The sequence below is a fragment of the Myripristis murdjan genome, chromosome 21 (assembly GCF_902150065.1).
Source record: "Myripristis murdjan chromosome 21, fMyrMur1.1, whole genome shotgun sequence".
NCBI lineage: Eukaryota > Metazoa > Chordata > Actinopteri > Holocentriformes > Holocentridae > Myripristis > Myripristis murdjan.
In genome coordinates, this window is record NC_044000.1 from 8,356,901 (window position 1) to 8,370,365 (window position 13,465).

Sequence of the window (13,465 nt, forward strand, 5' to 3'; positions counted from 1 at the left end):
ATATTCCATTTCCTCATTTTTACAGATTACTACATCCTTGAGAACAACTCTTTGCTAAAGGCAGCCTTGAAGTATAAGAGGATCCAGATGACTGACTTCAGAACTGTTCAAATGGAGCATTTTGGTGAGAGGAAATCATGACTATCTACAAGCTATATTCATCTAATCATCTGTACTGCAATCATGGACTGCAAATCAGATAGACAGATAGATAGACAGACAGACAGACAGATAGATAGATGCTTTAATATCCTTATATTTTCTTTTTCCAGAGTTACCTTTGAAGATATCATACCCACCAGACTTCTCTGATTCCCATCACTACGGCCTGCTTTTGATGATGTATGTATTTATAGTCATACATTTGTGATGGCGCGATACTAAAAATACCTTAGAATAACATGGTAAAATAAAATGTGTGCTTTTATCCAGGCAATCTTACAGGACAGAAAGCTTGTGCATTTTTTTTGTGTGGCAAGTCCCAGCGGTAATCAGACCCCTGACCTAGCAGTGGCAACATTTACATGCACCAGAGCATTCCTGGTCATGTTCAGGTTAAGATCTTATTCACATTGACAAGCTGTTTCCATGCACTTTGACACCTTGTGATTGAGTCTCACTGCCATGAATAAGCCGGTTAAGAGAATATTCCCAGCCATAGCTCAGTTAGAATGATCCACAAGAAAAATAGCATGAAAAGTTGCAGCCACTTTAACTGAGCAGCACAGTCTGTTACTGAAATTCTTAAAAAGGGATTGTGTTTTTGTTGTCATCAAAAATGTAGAGTTTGTACAGAAGGCAAAAACCAATAATAAACTGGTACCTAGGGCAATGTATTGAGCCAGATAGTTTCTGTGTGATTTGGCAGGGTTTCCAGTCTTCTACAGTCTTCCTTGCCTCCTGGCAGCCTAGCGCATTGGCGCTGGATGGGTATCCTTTTATGGAGCTCAAACGTCCAAACATTATATGTGAAGAACTCAACAGCAACACCTCCAAAAGCAATGACACAGATACTCAATATGATCCACAACCTTCAGGAGCAAAGAGATTCATTGAGAACTAAGGGGAAACTGTTTGCGTCCACCTTGAATTTGTATGCCCTCATTTAGGGCAAACACGTGTAACTTGCTGATGTTTTATGGTAGGAAATAATTCTCAAGGAAACTCTTTATCCCTGAGGACTGTTGAGTATCCTTGGTACTGGTTTGAGCTCCACAAAAGAATACCCATCTAGCCACACTGCGTTGGGGTGTTGGGAGACAGGGAAGATTGCAGCATGCTGGGAACTTCATCAAACCACACAGAAACTGTCTAGATGGATAGATTACAATATTACAAGAGGGGTTACATTGAAACATCGTCATCGTCATTATTCTTATTCTTATTCTTATTTTGGATGAGCTGTTCTTTCAAACAGGCGAATAAGTGGTGAATGACTGTAATGATATTTATGTGCATTGGGCCAAAATCTCCATCTATTTAAATGCAGCAAATGTTAGTACTGTATGTTCAGCTCACAGAGCTGCAGGACAACAATAGTCAATTAATCCTCTCTAGTGCTTAGCTTCTGAAATTCACGGAAATTATTAAAAATGGTTGCCTCGAGCTGTTTACTTGGTATTCTTTTCTTAATTGAGATTCACCATGTTTTGCTTATTTGTATTTCCTCTGTTGTGTTGTTTCTTCAGTGATGGTTCCCCTGGTGGCCAGTCTGTGAGTGACCGCTTTGTTCTCAACTGGGACTCTGTGCTGGTCAGTTCAGATAACGTCATCGTGGCTCGTCTAGACGGGCGGGGCAGCGGCTTCCAGGGCCAGAGGATCCTGCATGAGGTCCACCAGCGACTGGGAACTGTGGAGGTTCAGGACCAGATCGCAGCAGTAGAGTATGTTGTAGAACTGACTTTATTTTTCTTTGAACAACCTTGAAATGATGAACTTCCAGGTGACACATTCATGAAGTCCAACACCCACACCAACTGAACCAGAGCTGAACCTGCAAACTGACTTTTCTGTAGAAATTTTCAGCTTCAAAATGGATAGCTAGTACTCTCAACTCAAGTTTCATTATAACCCTTGTGATGTACCCGCTCTGGTACAATGGTACTTGCAAACTACATGAGAAAAATTTACACTGGGAACAGAGGACCTAGGGGACATAGAAGTGCTCCCAGTAGCTATTAGTCCCAGTCTTAGGTAAAGAGAATATAGTTTTGTCACTGCAACTTAAATTTGAAACAAATCTCCTGTATCAGACTATTCAGCTTTACTTTATATTGCTGAACTGCCCTACAGCCACACAGCAACAATCTTTTTCGAGATCCGTTCTTTTTCTAGTCAGGTTGCTATATGTTAAACTATTATTAGCTCACAGCAAAATCTCCACTGGACTTTCATGATGCTGCCAGAAGAGATTGCAAAGAGATTTGTGACACAACTTCATATAGATTAAACAACAGAGAATAAAACAAGTCATGCTCTAATGAAAACATAGCAAATACTTCATAAAGTCAAAGCTTGTGTTTGTCCACTGCTGCTTTATGAATGTCTCATAAAAGCTGGTATAAGGATTTTGTAATTGCTTGTACATACAGTATGCTATGCAGTTTTCCTGAAGCTGTCATGCAGCTGTTATGATTGTGTAAACCACAGCTCAGGTAGTATTAACAGCTTTCACTCAATTGAATGTGCTGCATTTTGTATGCACTGCTATTAACTCTAATATCATTTTCTTTGTCTGAATATTTTTTTTTCTAGATACATGATGAAATTCCCATATATTGACCGGACACGGATAGGAGTGTTTGGAATGGTGAGTCTATTTTATTCCGTATGCAAAATGGATTTAGCCCCTGGAGTTTCATTTTTTCCATATCCATGTTCCATATCGCTACAGCTGAACAGCTGAACAGTACATATATAGTATGAACTGCAATAATTTCCCCCAATGACTGAACATCAGCGAAAGGACTGTGAATTCGGCTTTGTCCGTCCAAAGTTGGGTTGAGTGATAGATTTTGTTACTACTTGATCAGCCCACCACAGCACCACAGGCAGGCCACCAGAGCTCTGAGCTACCTGCCCAATATCTTGGACACTGCTGCGTCAAGTAAGATGAACCTTTGGGGATAATGTGTTTTTACACTGATATCCACACCAGGCCTGTTTGTGATGCTGCGGTGGGCCAATCAATTTCATTTTGTGATGATGGTCTCCAAATCCCCACGGTCCCCCAAGCTTCAAACAGCGAGGTCTTAGACACTGCACATCTCAAACAATAAATAATTAAGTAAATTCATTCATTCATTCATTTTCAAAACCGCTTATCTTAGTAAGGGTCACAGGGTTTGCTGGAGCCCATCCCAGTGCTCACTAGGAACAATGCAGGGAAACACCCGGGACAGGTTGTTGGTCCATCACAGGGCAGACAGACAAACAAGCACATTCACACACACATTCACACCTTTTGTAGTATCCCCAATTCATCTGTCTTGCATGTCTTTGAACTGTGGGAGGAAACTGGAGCTCCCAGCAGAAACCCATGCAGACATGGGGAGAACATGCAAACTCCTAATTAAGTAAATAAAAAATAATAATAAAGCTATGAGTCTTTTTTTTTTAAATTTACTAATTAAGTAAATAAAAAGATAAAAACACTCAATAAGAGCAACTCTCATCAGTCTTAGGAGACACTGTGGTCTTTGTTGACCTGTTTTCTCACTGGCACACACACTGCTGAAATTACCCAATCAGGTTTTCAAGGTCAGGCTCAAAAGTCATGGAAATCATTCAATACATAAGCTGACCATAACAACATTTGATTTAAGTGAGCAAAACACAGAAATTGCAGTATGTTTGTTTTCTTTCCCATGACACTTTCAAGAGGTTCACTTTAACAGCCATAACAAACATGCTTTTAAGTTTTTAATTAAGAAGCTACTGGTATTTTGTTGAATTTCTAAAGAGTGACTTCAGTAACTCCAGTTCAGTGTTTCATATTTTAACAACTCTATGGATGTTTATGTTTGTTGTTCAGGGTTATGGAGCCTACGTAACATTAATGATGCTGAAGTCTACCGACAGCCTATTCAAATGTGCATGTGCAATGTCACCGGTGACAGACTGGAAGCTCTATGGTGAGTACAGCGAGCTTTTATAAATTCTGTCCTATTTAGGTTTCAGTGACTGTATTTGAACTCAAATGAAGATTCCTCAGTTTAATGAATAATTTGGATTTGCACTTGGCAAACATTCAGTGCAACTTTGGATATCAAAAGTGTTGAGGTGCAAATGTGAAATTGATTGAATTTTTTCATGAGGCTTGTATGGAGGCGCAGAGAGTAAGAATGGAATTTTTATGTGTTCCACTGTCTGCCTCTAAAAAATCCACTTACCTTTCATAGAAAAGTGTTGAATGGGAGGCGAATCCACTGTTTATAGCTAAACTAAAGCATATACAGATAAACTAGGGGTCTGAATTAAGAATAAAAAAAAAAAACTTTTTCAGTCTTTTGAAAACACGAGGGGCCCTTTCACCTGCAAAACAGGTCACCCTCTTCACTAAAAGCATTTCATGTGGGCTCAGTGTGACAGGAGTCACACTTTGTTTGGGTACTTAGCTGCACCTGAAGCACCGTCTACCACAGACACTGTTGAGAACGTATCACTTTCCATTTGCACAGCATCAGCGTTCTCTGAGAGATACCTTGGCATGCCATTACGGGACGACAGCAGATATCAGGTGCGTGTTTACTACCTCCCCATGCTTGTTTGCAGTTGATCTTGTTTAGGTCTTTGAAAGCGGCTTGCTGTAACATCACTGACATGCCTACGGTTAAGCTCCCACAGTCACTGAATGTCGCTGCTATCAAAGTCAGAGGTAGCGAGGCTTTCACTTTGCATGTTTTTTTATACTCCGCAGCAAAGATTTTGTCACTTGTCTCTGTGTGGTGACTGTGTGCATTGGCGTGCTAGATCACATGTCACAGGTTTTTCATAAGTTGTCAGAAAGGGTTGTTTGGCCTCCTGCACAGAGAGGATGTTTAGTTATCTTTTTATTTTATTTTATTTTATTCCCCCCCCGCAGCTATGACAAAAAGCTATGTGGACACTGGGGAAGAATAAAAAAGGTTCCTGCAAGCATAGTAAAAAAAAAAATATATATATATCCAAAAAACAAATTTGTTTTTCATACTAAACATTGTCTATACTCTGATGCCACGCTCACTGTATTGTGCATCTTGTTTCTGATGATCAAGTACACATGGTGATATTAGGAGAATAGATTCCATATAATGTGCATGAGAATTTCACATAACAGATACTTTTAAGTGAAACACACCTTTAAGTGTATTGGATAATTGTAGGTCTCTGTGTATGTGTGTGCAAATGATTGGCATATATAATGTAATTTACACCAGAGTCCTTTACGTCATGACATTTATTTTTATGTTCTTTTGTGCCAGTTAACTACCGATCAATCTATTATCTATTATTTCTGATCTCACAGTTTTCCAGTGTGCTGCAGAATGTTCAAGCACTTAGGGAGCAGACTCTGATGCTGGTGCACGGCACAGCAGATGGTAAGCCCGAGAAAATAAATTGTAATAAAATGAAAATACTGTATCTGTGATGCACCACTGCTGTGTAAAAAGAAGCATGCCATCCTGAAAGGTAATGAGGCAAATGGTTTTTAATCAAAAGATAAAAGGAAAGTGGGTTGTCTAAATTGGTGCTGGGCTTTCCAGAGTACTCACTGGAAAACATTCACTGATGAACCATGTTAAATTTGTTTTGAGGTACTTTCATCCCCCGTCTGTTCTATCAAAATCTGATTGTCTCTTCTTTCCCCTGTTAGGATACCGGCTGCATTTTGCTGACATGTATCATTTCTTTATTTCAGCCAACATTCACTTTCAGCATACTGCTGAGCTCGTCAAGAACCTTGTGAAAGTTGGAGCAAACTATTCAATGCAGGTGTGTTTTGTAGAGACAGCAATGCCAAGGCAAATTCTTGTATATGCATATCCATCTATCTTGTATATGTAATGTATTTGGATAAAAATGGTGATTCTGCTTCTGATCCTTCCAGTTACGTTTGGTGTGATACCACTGTGACATTAATTCATCATGCAGTAAAACAATCTGACATATTTATTAGATAAGGTGGTAAATCTACCAGTGTGTACCAAAAAGCAGGGTTTTTGCTGGCTCACAGAAGGGTGTCAGTTGTATTAGTGCAGGCCAGCAAGGGGGCCCTTGCTGGCCTCTCTGTGTGCCATCAACTCTTATTTTGGGTCCATCAGCCGACCCCCATAACTTTGAGTGCTGAGGTGGCTTGATTATAGTTAGCCTATCATGTGTTACACAAAAAACAAAAGACAAAAACTAAGTGTTCAGTTAAATACATATAATTATGCCATCCTTTCTCTGAGTCGCTCCCACACACACACACACACACACACACACACACACACACACACACACACACACACACACCCTCCCTCCCTCTGTGTGCAGGTATTTATCAGATAGACCTGGCTTGCCTACCACTTAGCTAATAACTGTCATTTCCTGTTGGAGTAAGAGCATTATTTGGCGGATCAATCTGCTGCTTAACTTTAGTCCAGTTGGGCAACGTATTTATCTCCCTCAGATCTCATTTTGAAGCAATAGCTTGGCACATCTTTCCAAACACCGTATGTTGCTTTCGCTTGACTTGAGCTCACTGAAAAGTGTCCTAAATGATGATTTACACCACCAAATTATCATTTTGTGTTCTGGCAGCTTTGCTGCTCACCAATTATACTTTGGCGGCCACCTCTATGCAGGAAAATCCCTGAAAACAGAGAGCGTTTGCCAAATATTTTCAAATAGTTTCTAACACTGAGGTATCAGATGGATGAGATTCACTGCAAGACAGGACAGGGAAGGTTAGAAACTTTAGACTGTCACAATAAAGTTCAATACACCTTTCCATGAGTGACAGTGGATGAATTCCCCTTAGCCCCACCCATCTGGGACTAGTCAGTTTGGTATGTTTCACTGGGTCCTGCAGATAATGTGTTAGTGTCTTCAAAACTCGGGATGCTAATCAGCTTACCTCTTACCTACTAGATCTACCCAGATGAGGGTCATTTCCTGTCACAGCAGAGTCGCCAGCACCTCTTCGCCACACTGACCAGTTTCTACAGGGAATGTCTGCAGGAAGAGATACTACCGCTGCCAGATGAGGAGGAGGAAGAAGAGGAGTAGCTGGGAGGCTTTTATGGGTCAGACCTTTGGCAGAGCTTGACCCGCTTTGAAGAATTTTGCTAAAATCCGTCAAGGCCTTTCGCATTTGGACCAAGTGTTTATCCAGAAGTGGACACTGGGCAGGGCAGCTAATGCTCTGAAGTGTGTTTGTGTGTATGTGTGTGTGTGTGTGTGTATGTGTGTGTGTGTGTGTGTGTGTGTGTGTGTGTGTGTGTGTGTGCTTGCGTGTGTGCGTGCGTGTGTGTGTGCATCACCCTTGTGCTTGTGTGAGCACTACAGTGGGTGAGCGTGTATGCCTGTGTGTAAATGTGTTGAACAGACAAATGAAGGACACCTGTTGATGACAGCGACACTTGCATTGCCGGGCCGAAGGCGGGAACTGTCCTCTAGCGTAACGTCACTTAAATCTTCAATTTCGGGACGGTCCCTTTCTCGGCAAAGCACACAGCAGACTGCCTCCATCTCTGGGAGGCTTGTTGGGCTGTAAGTCATCCACACATACCAAGTGCATGGTTCTTTTCCCCTTTTGGCTTCACTCGTTTTGCCATGTTAGTCTCTGTTGTGGTAGCAGTTGGGAAGAAAAGAACACAGTTCTATCCTTTTGATCTCACCTCTCCTTTGGTTGTTGTATCGTTGCACAAGGAAATGTTCCAATTGTCTGCAGAAAACGTTAAGTCATGCAAACTCACCACAACCAAGTCGTCGATGAATAAGTGCAATTCCTGCTGAAACCCTCTGCCATCGCCCACCCTCAGTGAAAACAGTCTTTAGGTCACACTTTATTGTACAGGGGTCTTGTGTAGACATGTACAATGCCTTATGAGGTTCAACATACTGTAATATTGCATACGGACAGTGGTAGTCGTCCATTAGCAGCATCATGCTAACCTGTGTCAACTCAGGTCCTGGAGACACAACATTACATGGTCAGTTTAGTCTCTGAAACAATTATAACACTATGTCAGCTGTGTGGTCAGTCATTCAATAAGTTATAAATTCTATGTGATGAGAATGGACACCGGCCATCGTATCATTTGGTTTAGGTTCGCACTGCAAAATTTGTCCATCTTAATATATCATTTTGTCTTTTTTCTTAACATTTTACTTTGATCTCTCTCCAAACGGGGTGAGTTTTTGTTTTTCAGCGCCTTAGCCTGATTCACAAGTTTTCTTTAAATGAAGTGACATCCTCAAATAAGAGCTTTCCTACTTCAAGATATCGTCTCGTTTCAAGAAGAATTTTAAACAGTAGAGCTACACTGGAAGAGAGTAAAGTAAACCTGAATACAGCAAGGGATTTGTTAAGATGGACATTTTTTACAGTGTAAGTAAGGTGTTTGCATGTCTACAGGGAATGTGTAAAGTGTTGCCACATTTTGTACAGTACAATACAGCAGAGTGTGTACATACATATATTTTTGAGATGTCAGATCTCATAGAAAAGTTTAGTCTATGGGAATGGATTGATTTGACCTGGATGTCTTGTACATTTTTCTTTTTTTTTCTGTTTTTCTTTCAGCCGTTAATTTTCTTCTTAGGATGGATTTTGTAATGCTTGTTCTTGTTCATTTTGCTGTTTTAAAAGGGAAAGGGCAGGGTTAAGGTTTGGGGTTATTGTGATTGTCCTCTAGTGATAATTATGAATAAAGACACTAAAACTGAGTACATGATCATGATGTGTTGAGCATATATTTCAGAAAAGGGCCACCTCAGCCCATGCAGTTTTTTTTTGTTTGTTTGTTTGTTTTTGTTTTTACTCACAGTATTGATCATTTGTGCCATTTGACACATGGGACAAATGTTCCAATCTCTGTAACACTTCACAATTATGTTTCAGTGGTTCCTTCATCTTGGGACTCACCTTAAACCGGGACACAGTCTGGCATGGCCTTCGGATACCTGCATTTATTTGGAGTCCATACACTGGCTGTTTGCAGACACCACCACTTTAGCAGTGTATATGAGTGCATGCAGTCATATCGCTGTTGCCATTAGTCAGTGACTACATTTGCTGGTCCTCTTGACCCAGCGGATGTTGACGTTGTTGGGCAGATACTCTAACATCTCGCAAATGCATGTTGAAGCAGCAGACGTTTTAGATTGAAAAAGCCCCACTTTGATTTATTTCCAGCCCCCATAGTCTCTTTTTTTTATTCACTGGTGTTGTGGTGTTGCTTGGTACCTGGAAAACCTCTCTGCTGGCAGACCTTTCCCCCACAGAAGTTGAAGGGAACAAGTTTAGAAGCGGGGTTTCCCTCTTTCTGGTAAACAAACGTTATGACTATACCTTTCTAGACCCAAAGAGAACAAAAACACACCTGAAGGATGATATTTTTTCCTTTCTTTCTGTTTTATAGGCATTATTAGGTGTGTGGATGCCATTCCTGGCAGAATCTCCATTAAGACAAAGATTCTGCCACTTCTATATGACTTTTTGCCGCTCAAAAGGAACAGCTCGTTTCTTCTAAGTCTTGTATCTTTACAACAAATCTCAGTTGAGTAGTGGAGTCGCTTTAGCACCTCTAGACAGCCGTTCATGCTGATTGAAACATTGAAACGTCCCAGCAGGACATCAACACAGCAGTGATGAAAGAAATAATGGCACTGTCGGAAAGATGTTGCGGCAGCGAACAACTTTCGATTGAAAGTAAATGCAAGATAATGCCGTTTGAAACAAGCGTCTGTCACTGCTTCTACCTCGAAGCATTGAAATTTCACTGGTGCACCGTTGCCACTCTCATTCCAAGACTGAGTCCCCGCTCCCACATATGGCTCTGAGGGAATTTCTGATTTTATCGTTTCATGTTCTGCCAAGCAAACATTCTCCAGAGAACAATAGTAAATAATGCAGCAAACCGTGCGTACTGACAGAAGGCTGTCAAGTTTGATAATTTTATTTCTGTGTGCAAAGTTTTACTTCATATACAAATGAACTCTACTGAGGACATTTACTATACTGTACAGGTGTGACTCAGTTTCAGTATAATGAACCAAGTAAGTAGTGAAGTGTAAACAACACAGGATTATGGTCAGAGTATGGTTTCTAATAGGTTTGCTACATTTTCCACACATTTCATTCACGGAGGGAATTAGTCATCAAACAGTATTAAAGAAGTCTGGTTATGGACAAAGCATTACACACTGGCATACCATAAACTTGTTCATCATTTCAAAGTTTGCTTGCTCTTTTTCCCCATTTTTCACATCTCGGGATGTTGTGCATTGACACTTGAGGGAAAAGAAATGTAATCAAACTGATGTTCCTGGTCGTCAACATTAAAACCAAATATTTCACTGGAAATGTATTTCAAGTCTTAGAGCAAAGATTAATTGTCAAAAAATTCTAAAATTAATTACTAAGCTGGCCATGCAATGCCTTGGAAATCTAACCTATCTAGACTAAGGGTATAATCTTATTGCTATGAAACTCATTATATGATTTCCCTGATTGCCACAGACCCCACCTGTGCTTAATGGAAAATGCTGTAATAAGACTGTCACACTATTACTGAATCCAGCACATTTGGTGGAAATGCTGCGCCCCAAATGAGAAAATGACATTTATGATTTATCTTGTGTAGATATCAGGGCTCTGCTCCTTATCAGTATGCACACAAAAACTATATAAATATATATATGTTGTCTTCATTACTGAAGTTAGAAGCAAATTGTTCTTGCAAATAGAAATGTCATGGGGCGTGTTACCATTATCGACCCCAAAAGACTTGCGGAAATTTTCTTTAAGTCCAGCTGTCTCATTTACTTATTTTCTTTGCTTCACCTCAATTGGATTTTAACTACCGAATGGCAAGTTTTTGGACGTCTTTGTCTCATGGCTTAAGAAGCGAACACTACGTCAGCTGCAGATGCTCTCAGCCCCGTTAGTGCTCTCTTAGATATAATTTAATGGAATTTTTAGTAATGCAATGTTTGCCTACAGTTGGAAAATGTGACAACTGAAATGAAGTAAAGGCACCTGCAAAGATTGTTCTGTGAAACGATGGGCTAAATTTTGGTAATAGTAAATTGGCATTGGTATCTGAATAAAAATCTGGAAATATTCACAGTAGATTACACCAGTCAGAAAATAATTATGCTCTAAAATGGAAAAATACACATTTGTTTCATTCCCTGACATTGGTACTTGGTACATGGTAGAAACATTATAACATAATTATAATCGGAACGATTACATAAAGAGCAGGAATACTGACACCGTCTCGTCAATTTGACAGCTTAATCACCACAACCTCAAAATTACCATGCTACCTTGCTGTTTCAGGCATATGTAATACTACTCTCAAGTGGTGGTGTTCATGACAGAATAAGACATGTACTGTATGTCACACAGACAGGAGAGTCCTCTTTATCTTCTATATATGCCTTTTGTTTTTACTAATCCTCTTGGAGTGCATTCACAGACAGCAGCCCTTCAGGAAAACATAGCATCTCTATGTTGGCTCATTAAAGCAGTCGCTAGACTCTTCTTTTCAATTTCTATGTTTGAAAAAAAAAAAAAAAGACACCACAGAGGGACAGGCTACAGGCTAGTCATCCTCCTTGGCTGTCAGCGCCTCATGAACCTGCTCCTCCTCAAAGCACTGCCTGAAGAAGGTGATCACTGAATTTAGCATGTAGTATTGGCTCTTGACAGATGCAATGTTGTGGCCTTCATCTGGGAAAATCTGTGCAGCAGGAAACAGAAAACAGTCTCATTTGGACAGCACCTCATTTTCATGTTTTTCATTAGCTTTCTTTTCTTACAGTCAAACAGAAATGGCACACATTTGCAGACCATAGTGTCAAAAATAAACATAAAATTCAAACGTATGTTGGAAAAAGGACTGCCAGTGCTATCTATTATCTCCAGTAGGAACTAGAGCTATGACCCTAAGAGGCGACAATGTAGTGCCGCAGGATTTTTTTGTGTATATACAGAAGGCACCCTCAGAATGATGACGCCTGACACTGAAAATGAGACATCAAAGTTCAAAATCAAAGATGAATATTCGTCAGCTTGTTTAATGACAACTGGTCTAAATATTGCACAACAATCATAAGCATTTGAGGTGGAGCAAAATATTTGCAGGCACCTTGACATTTTCCTCCCGCCTGCTGGCACTAATTTCCACTATTAATCATCCACATCAGAGTGCTCAAATATCAGAGATCAGAGCTGGGCTCATCAATTTGTTTACATGCAGTATTGTTTACTGTTGTGGTGTTGTTTGACTGCTGGCACCCTACAAGTCTTTTGGTACCTTCATATCACATCTCCCTTTTCTCTTCTATTGTTGTTCTTCTCTTAGCAGGGGGTCTTTTCTTTTACCACAGTAGGACGAAAATATTACCTGCTACCTTTTAATATGGATGCAAGACTTTCTTCTATCAGATCGAGTAAAGGCAGCTTCCCACTGAGTGTAACCATCTACTTTTGTCAGTCTTGAAGTAACTGATGATGCAAGGCAAAAGGATGGGGTCGGTGTCTGTTTGAGTTATAAATATAACACCAGGGTCTGCTCTTGTTAAGGAAATTAAATGGACTAGCACAGGAAGGGGACAAGGCAGCACTCACCTGCAGAGTGTAGTTAACATTTGATGCAGACAGCAGTTTCACCAACTCAGCAGAATGCTGGAAATGAACAGTGGCTGAAAAGAAAGAGATAATTAAAATGAATTCATCACATCCTGACACAAAAGATATTCAGTCCATTACACTTATAAAATGTATTTAAAAAAATATTATGATGTAGCAAAAAAAAGTATACAATGCAGAGTAATTCATAGTAACAAGTGGTTTCATCTCATGTGTTATTTTAATATCTTAGGATTCATCAAACAGGTGAAAACAGTTTTTTTTTTTTTTTTTTTAATGTTCTCAAATATCAAATACATATTACACCAACCCATTAGTTGGTAATGTATGTACTTGATTAATTGCAGTGGCATGACAGACATGGGGGGAAGGGGCTTACTAATTAGTTCACCCACTGTCACGAGTCAGCCATTCTGCCTCATCCTTACCGCACCTTTTTTTTTCTCTCTTTTTTATTAGAAGCCTTTCACAAGCAATTAACCCTTTGGAACCTAAGCAAATTAACTTGATTTCTTGCAAAACAAAACAAAACAAAACAAAACAAAACAAAACAAAACAAAACAAAACAAAACAAAACAAAACACAAATTAGTGAGAAATAAGAAATAACCAAAAATTA

General features: G+C 39.8%; 2 protein-coding genes across 2 annotated transcripts in view; one reads left to right on the plus strand and one right to left on the minus strand.

Moving 5' to 3' along the window:
* Positions 1-7,485, plus strand: part of dpp10 (dipeptidyl peptidase like 10) — a 91,462-nt gene extending 83,977 nt beyond the window's left edge. Inside the window, exons 18-26 of the mRNA XM_030081279.1 lie at positions 26-124; positions 273-342; positions 1,689-1,883; positions 2,755-2,809; positions 4,034-4,133; positions 4,680-4,738; positions 5,507-5,579; positions 5,900-5,973; positions 7,114-7,485. Of these exons, the coding sequence (XP_029937139.1) occupies positions 26-124; positions 273-342; positions 1,689-1,883; positions 2,755-2,809; positions 4,034-4,133; positions 4,680-4,738; positions 5,507-5,579; positions 5,900-5,973; positions 7,114-7,251 (863 nt within the window). The 3' untranslated portion in view covers positions 7,252-7,485. The remainder of the gene's footprint in view (positions 1-25; positions 125-272; positions 343-1,688; positions 1,884-2,754; positions 2,810-4,033; positions 4,134-4,679; positions 4,739-5,506; positions 5,580-5,899; positions 5,974-7,113) is intronic.
* A 2,628-nt stretch (positions 7,486-10,113) lies between these two features.
* The window catches only part of LOC115380181 (inactive dipeptidyl peptidase 10-like), a 57,813-nt gene continuing 54,461 nt past the window's right edge, over positions 10,114-13,465 (minus strand). Inside the window, exons 26-27 of the mRNA XM_030081269.1 lie at positions 12,827-12,900; positions 10,114-11,936 (exon numbers count right to left, since the gene is read on the minus strand). Coding sequence (XP_029937129.1) covers positions 11,799-11,936; positions 12,827-12,900 — 212 coding nt within the window. The 3' untranslated portion in view covers positions 10,114-11,798. The remainder of the gene's footprint in view (positions 11,937-12,826; positions 12,901-13,465) is intronic.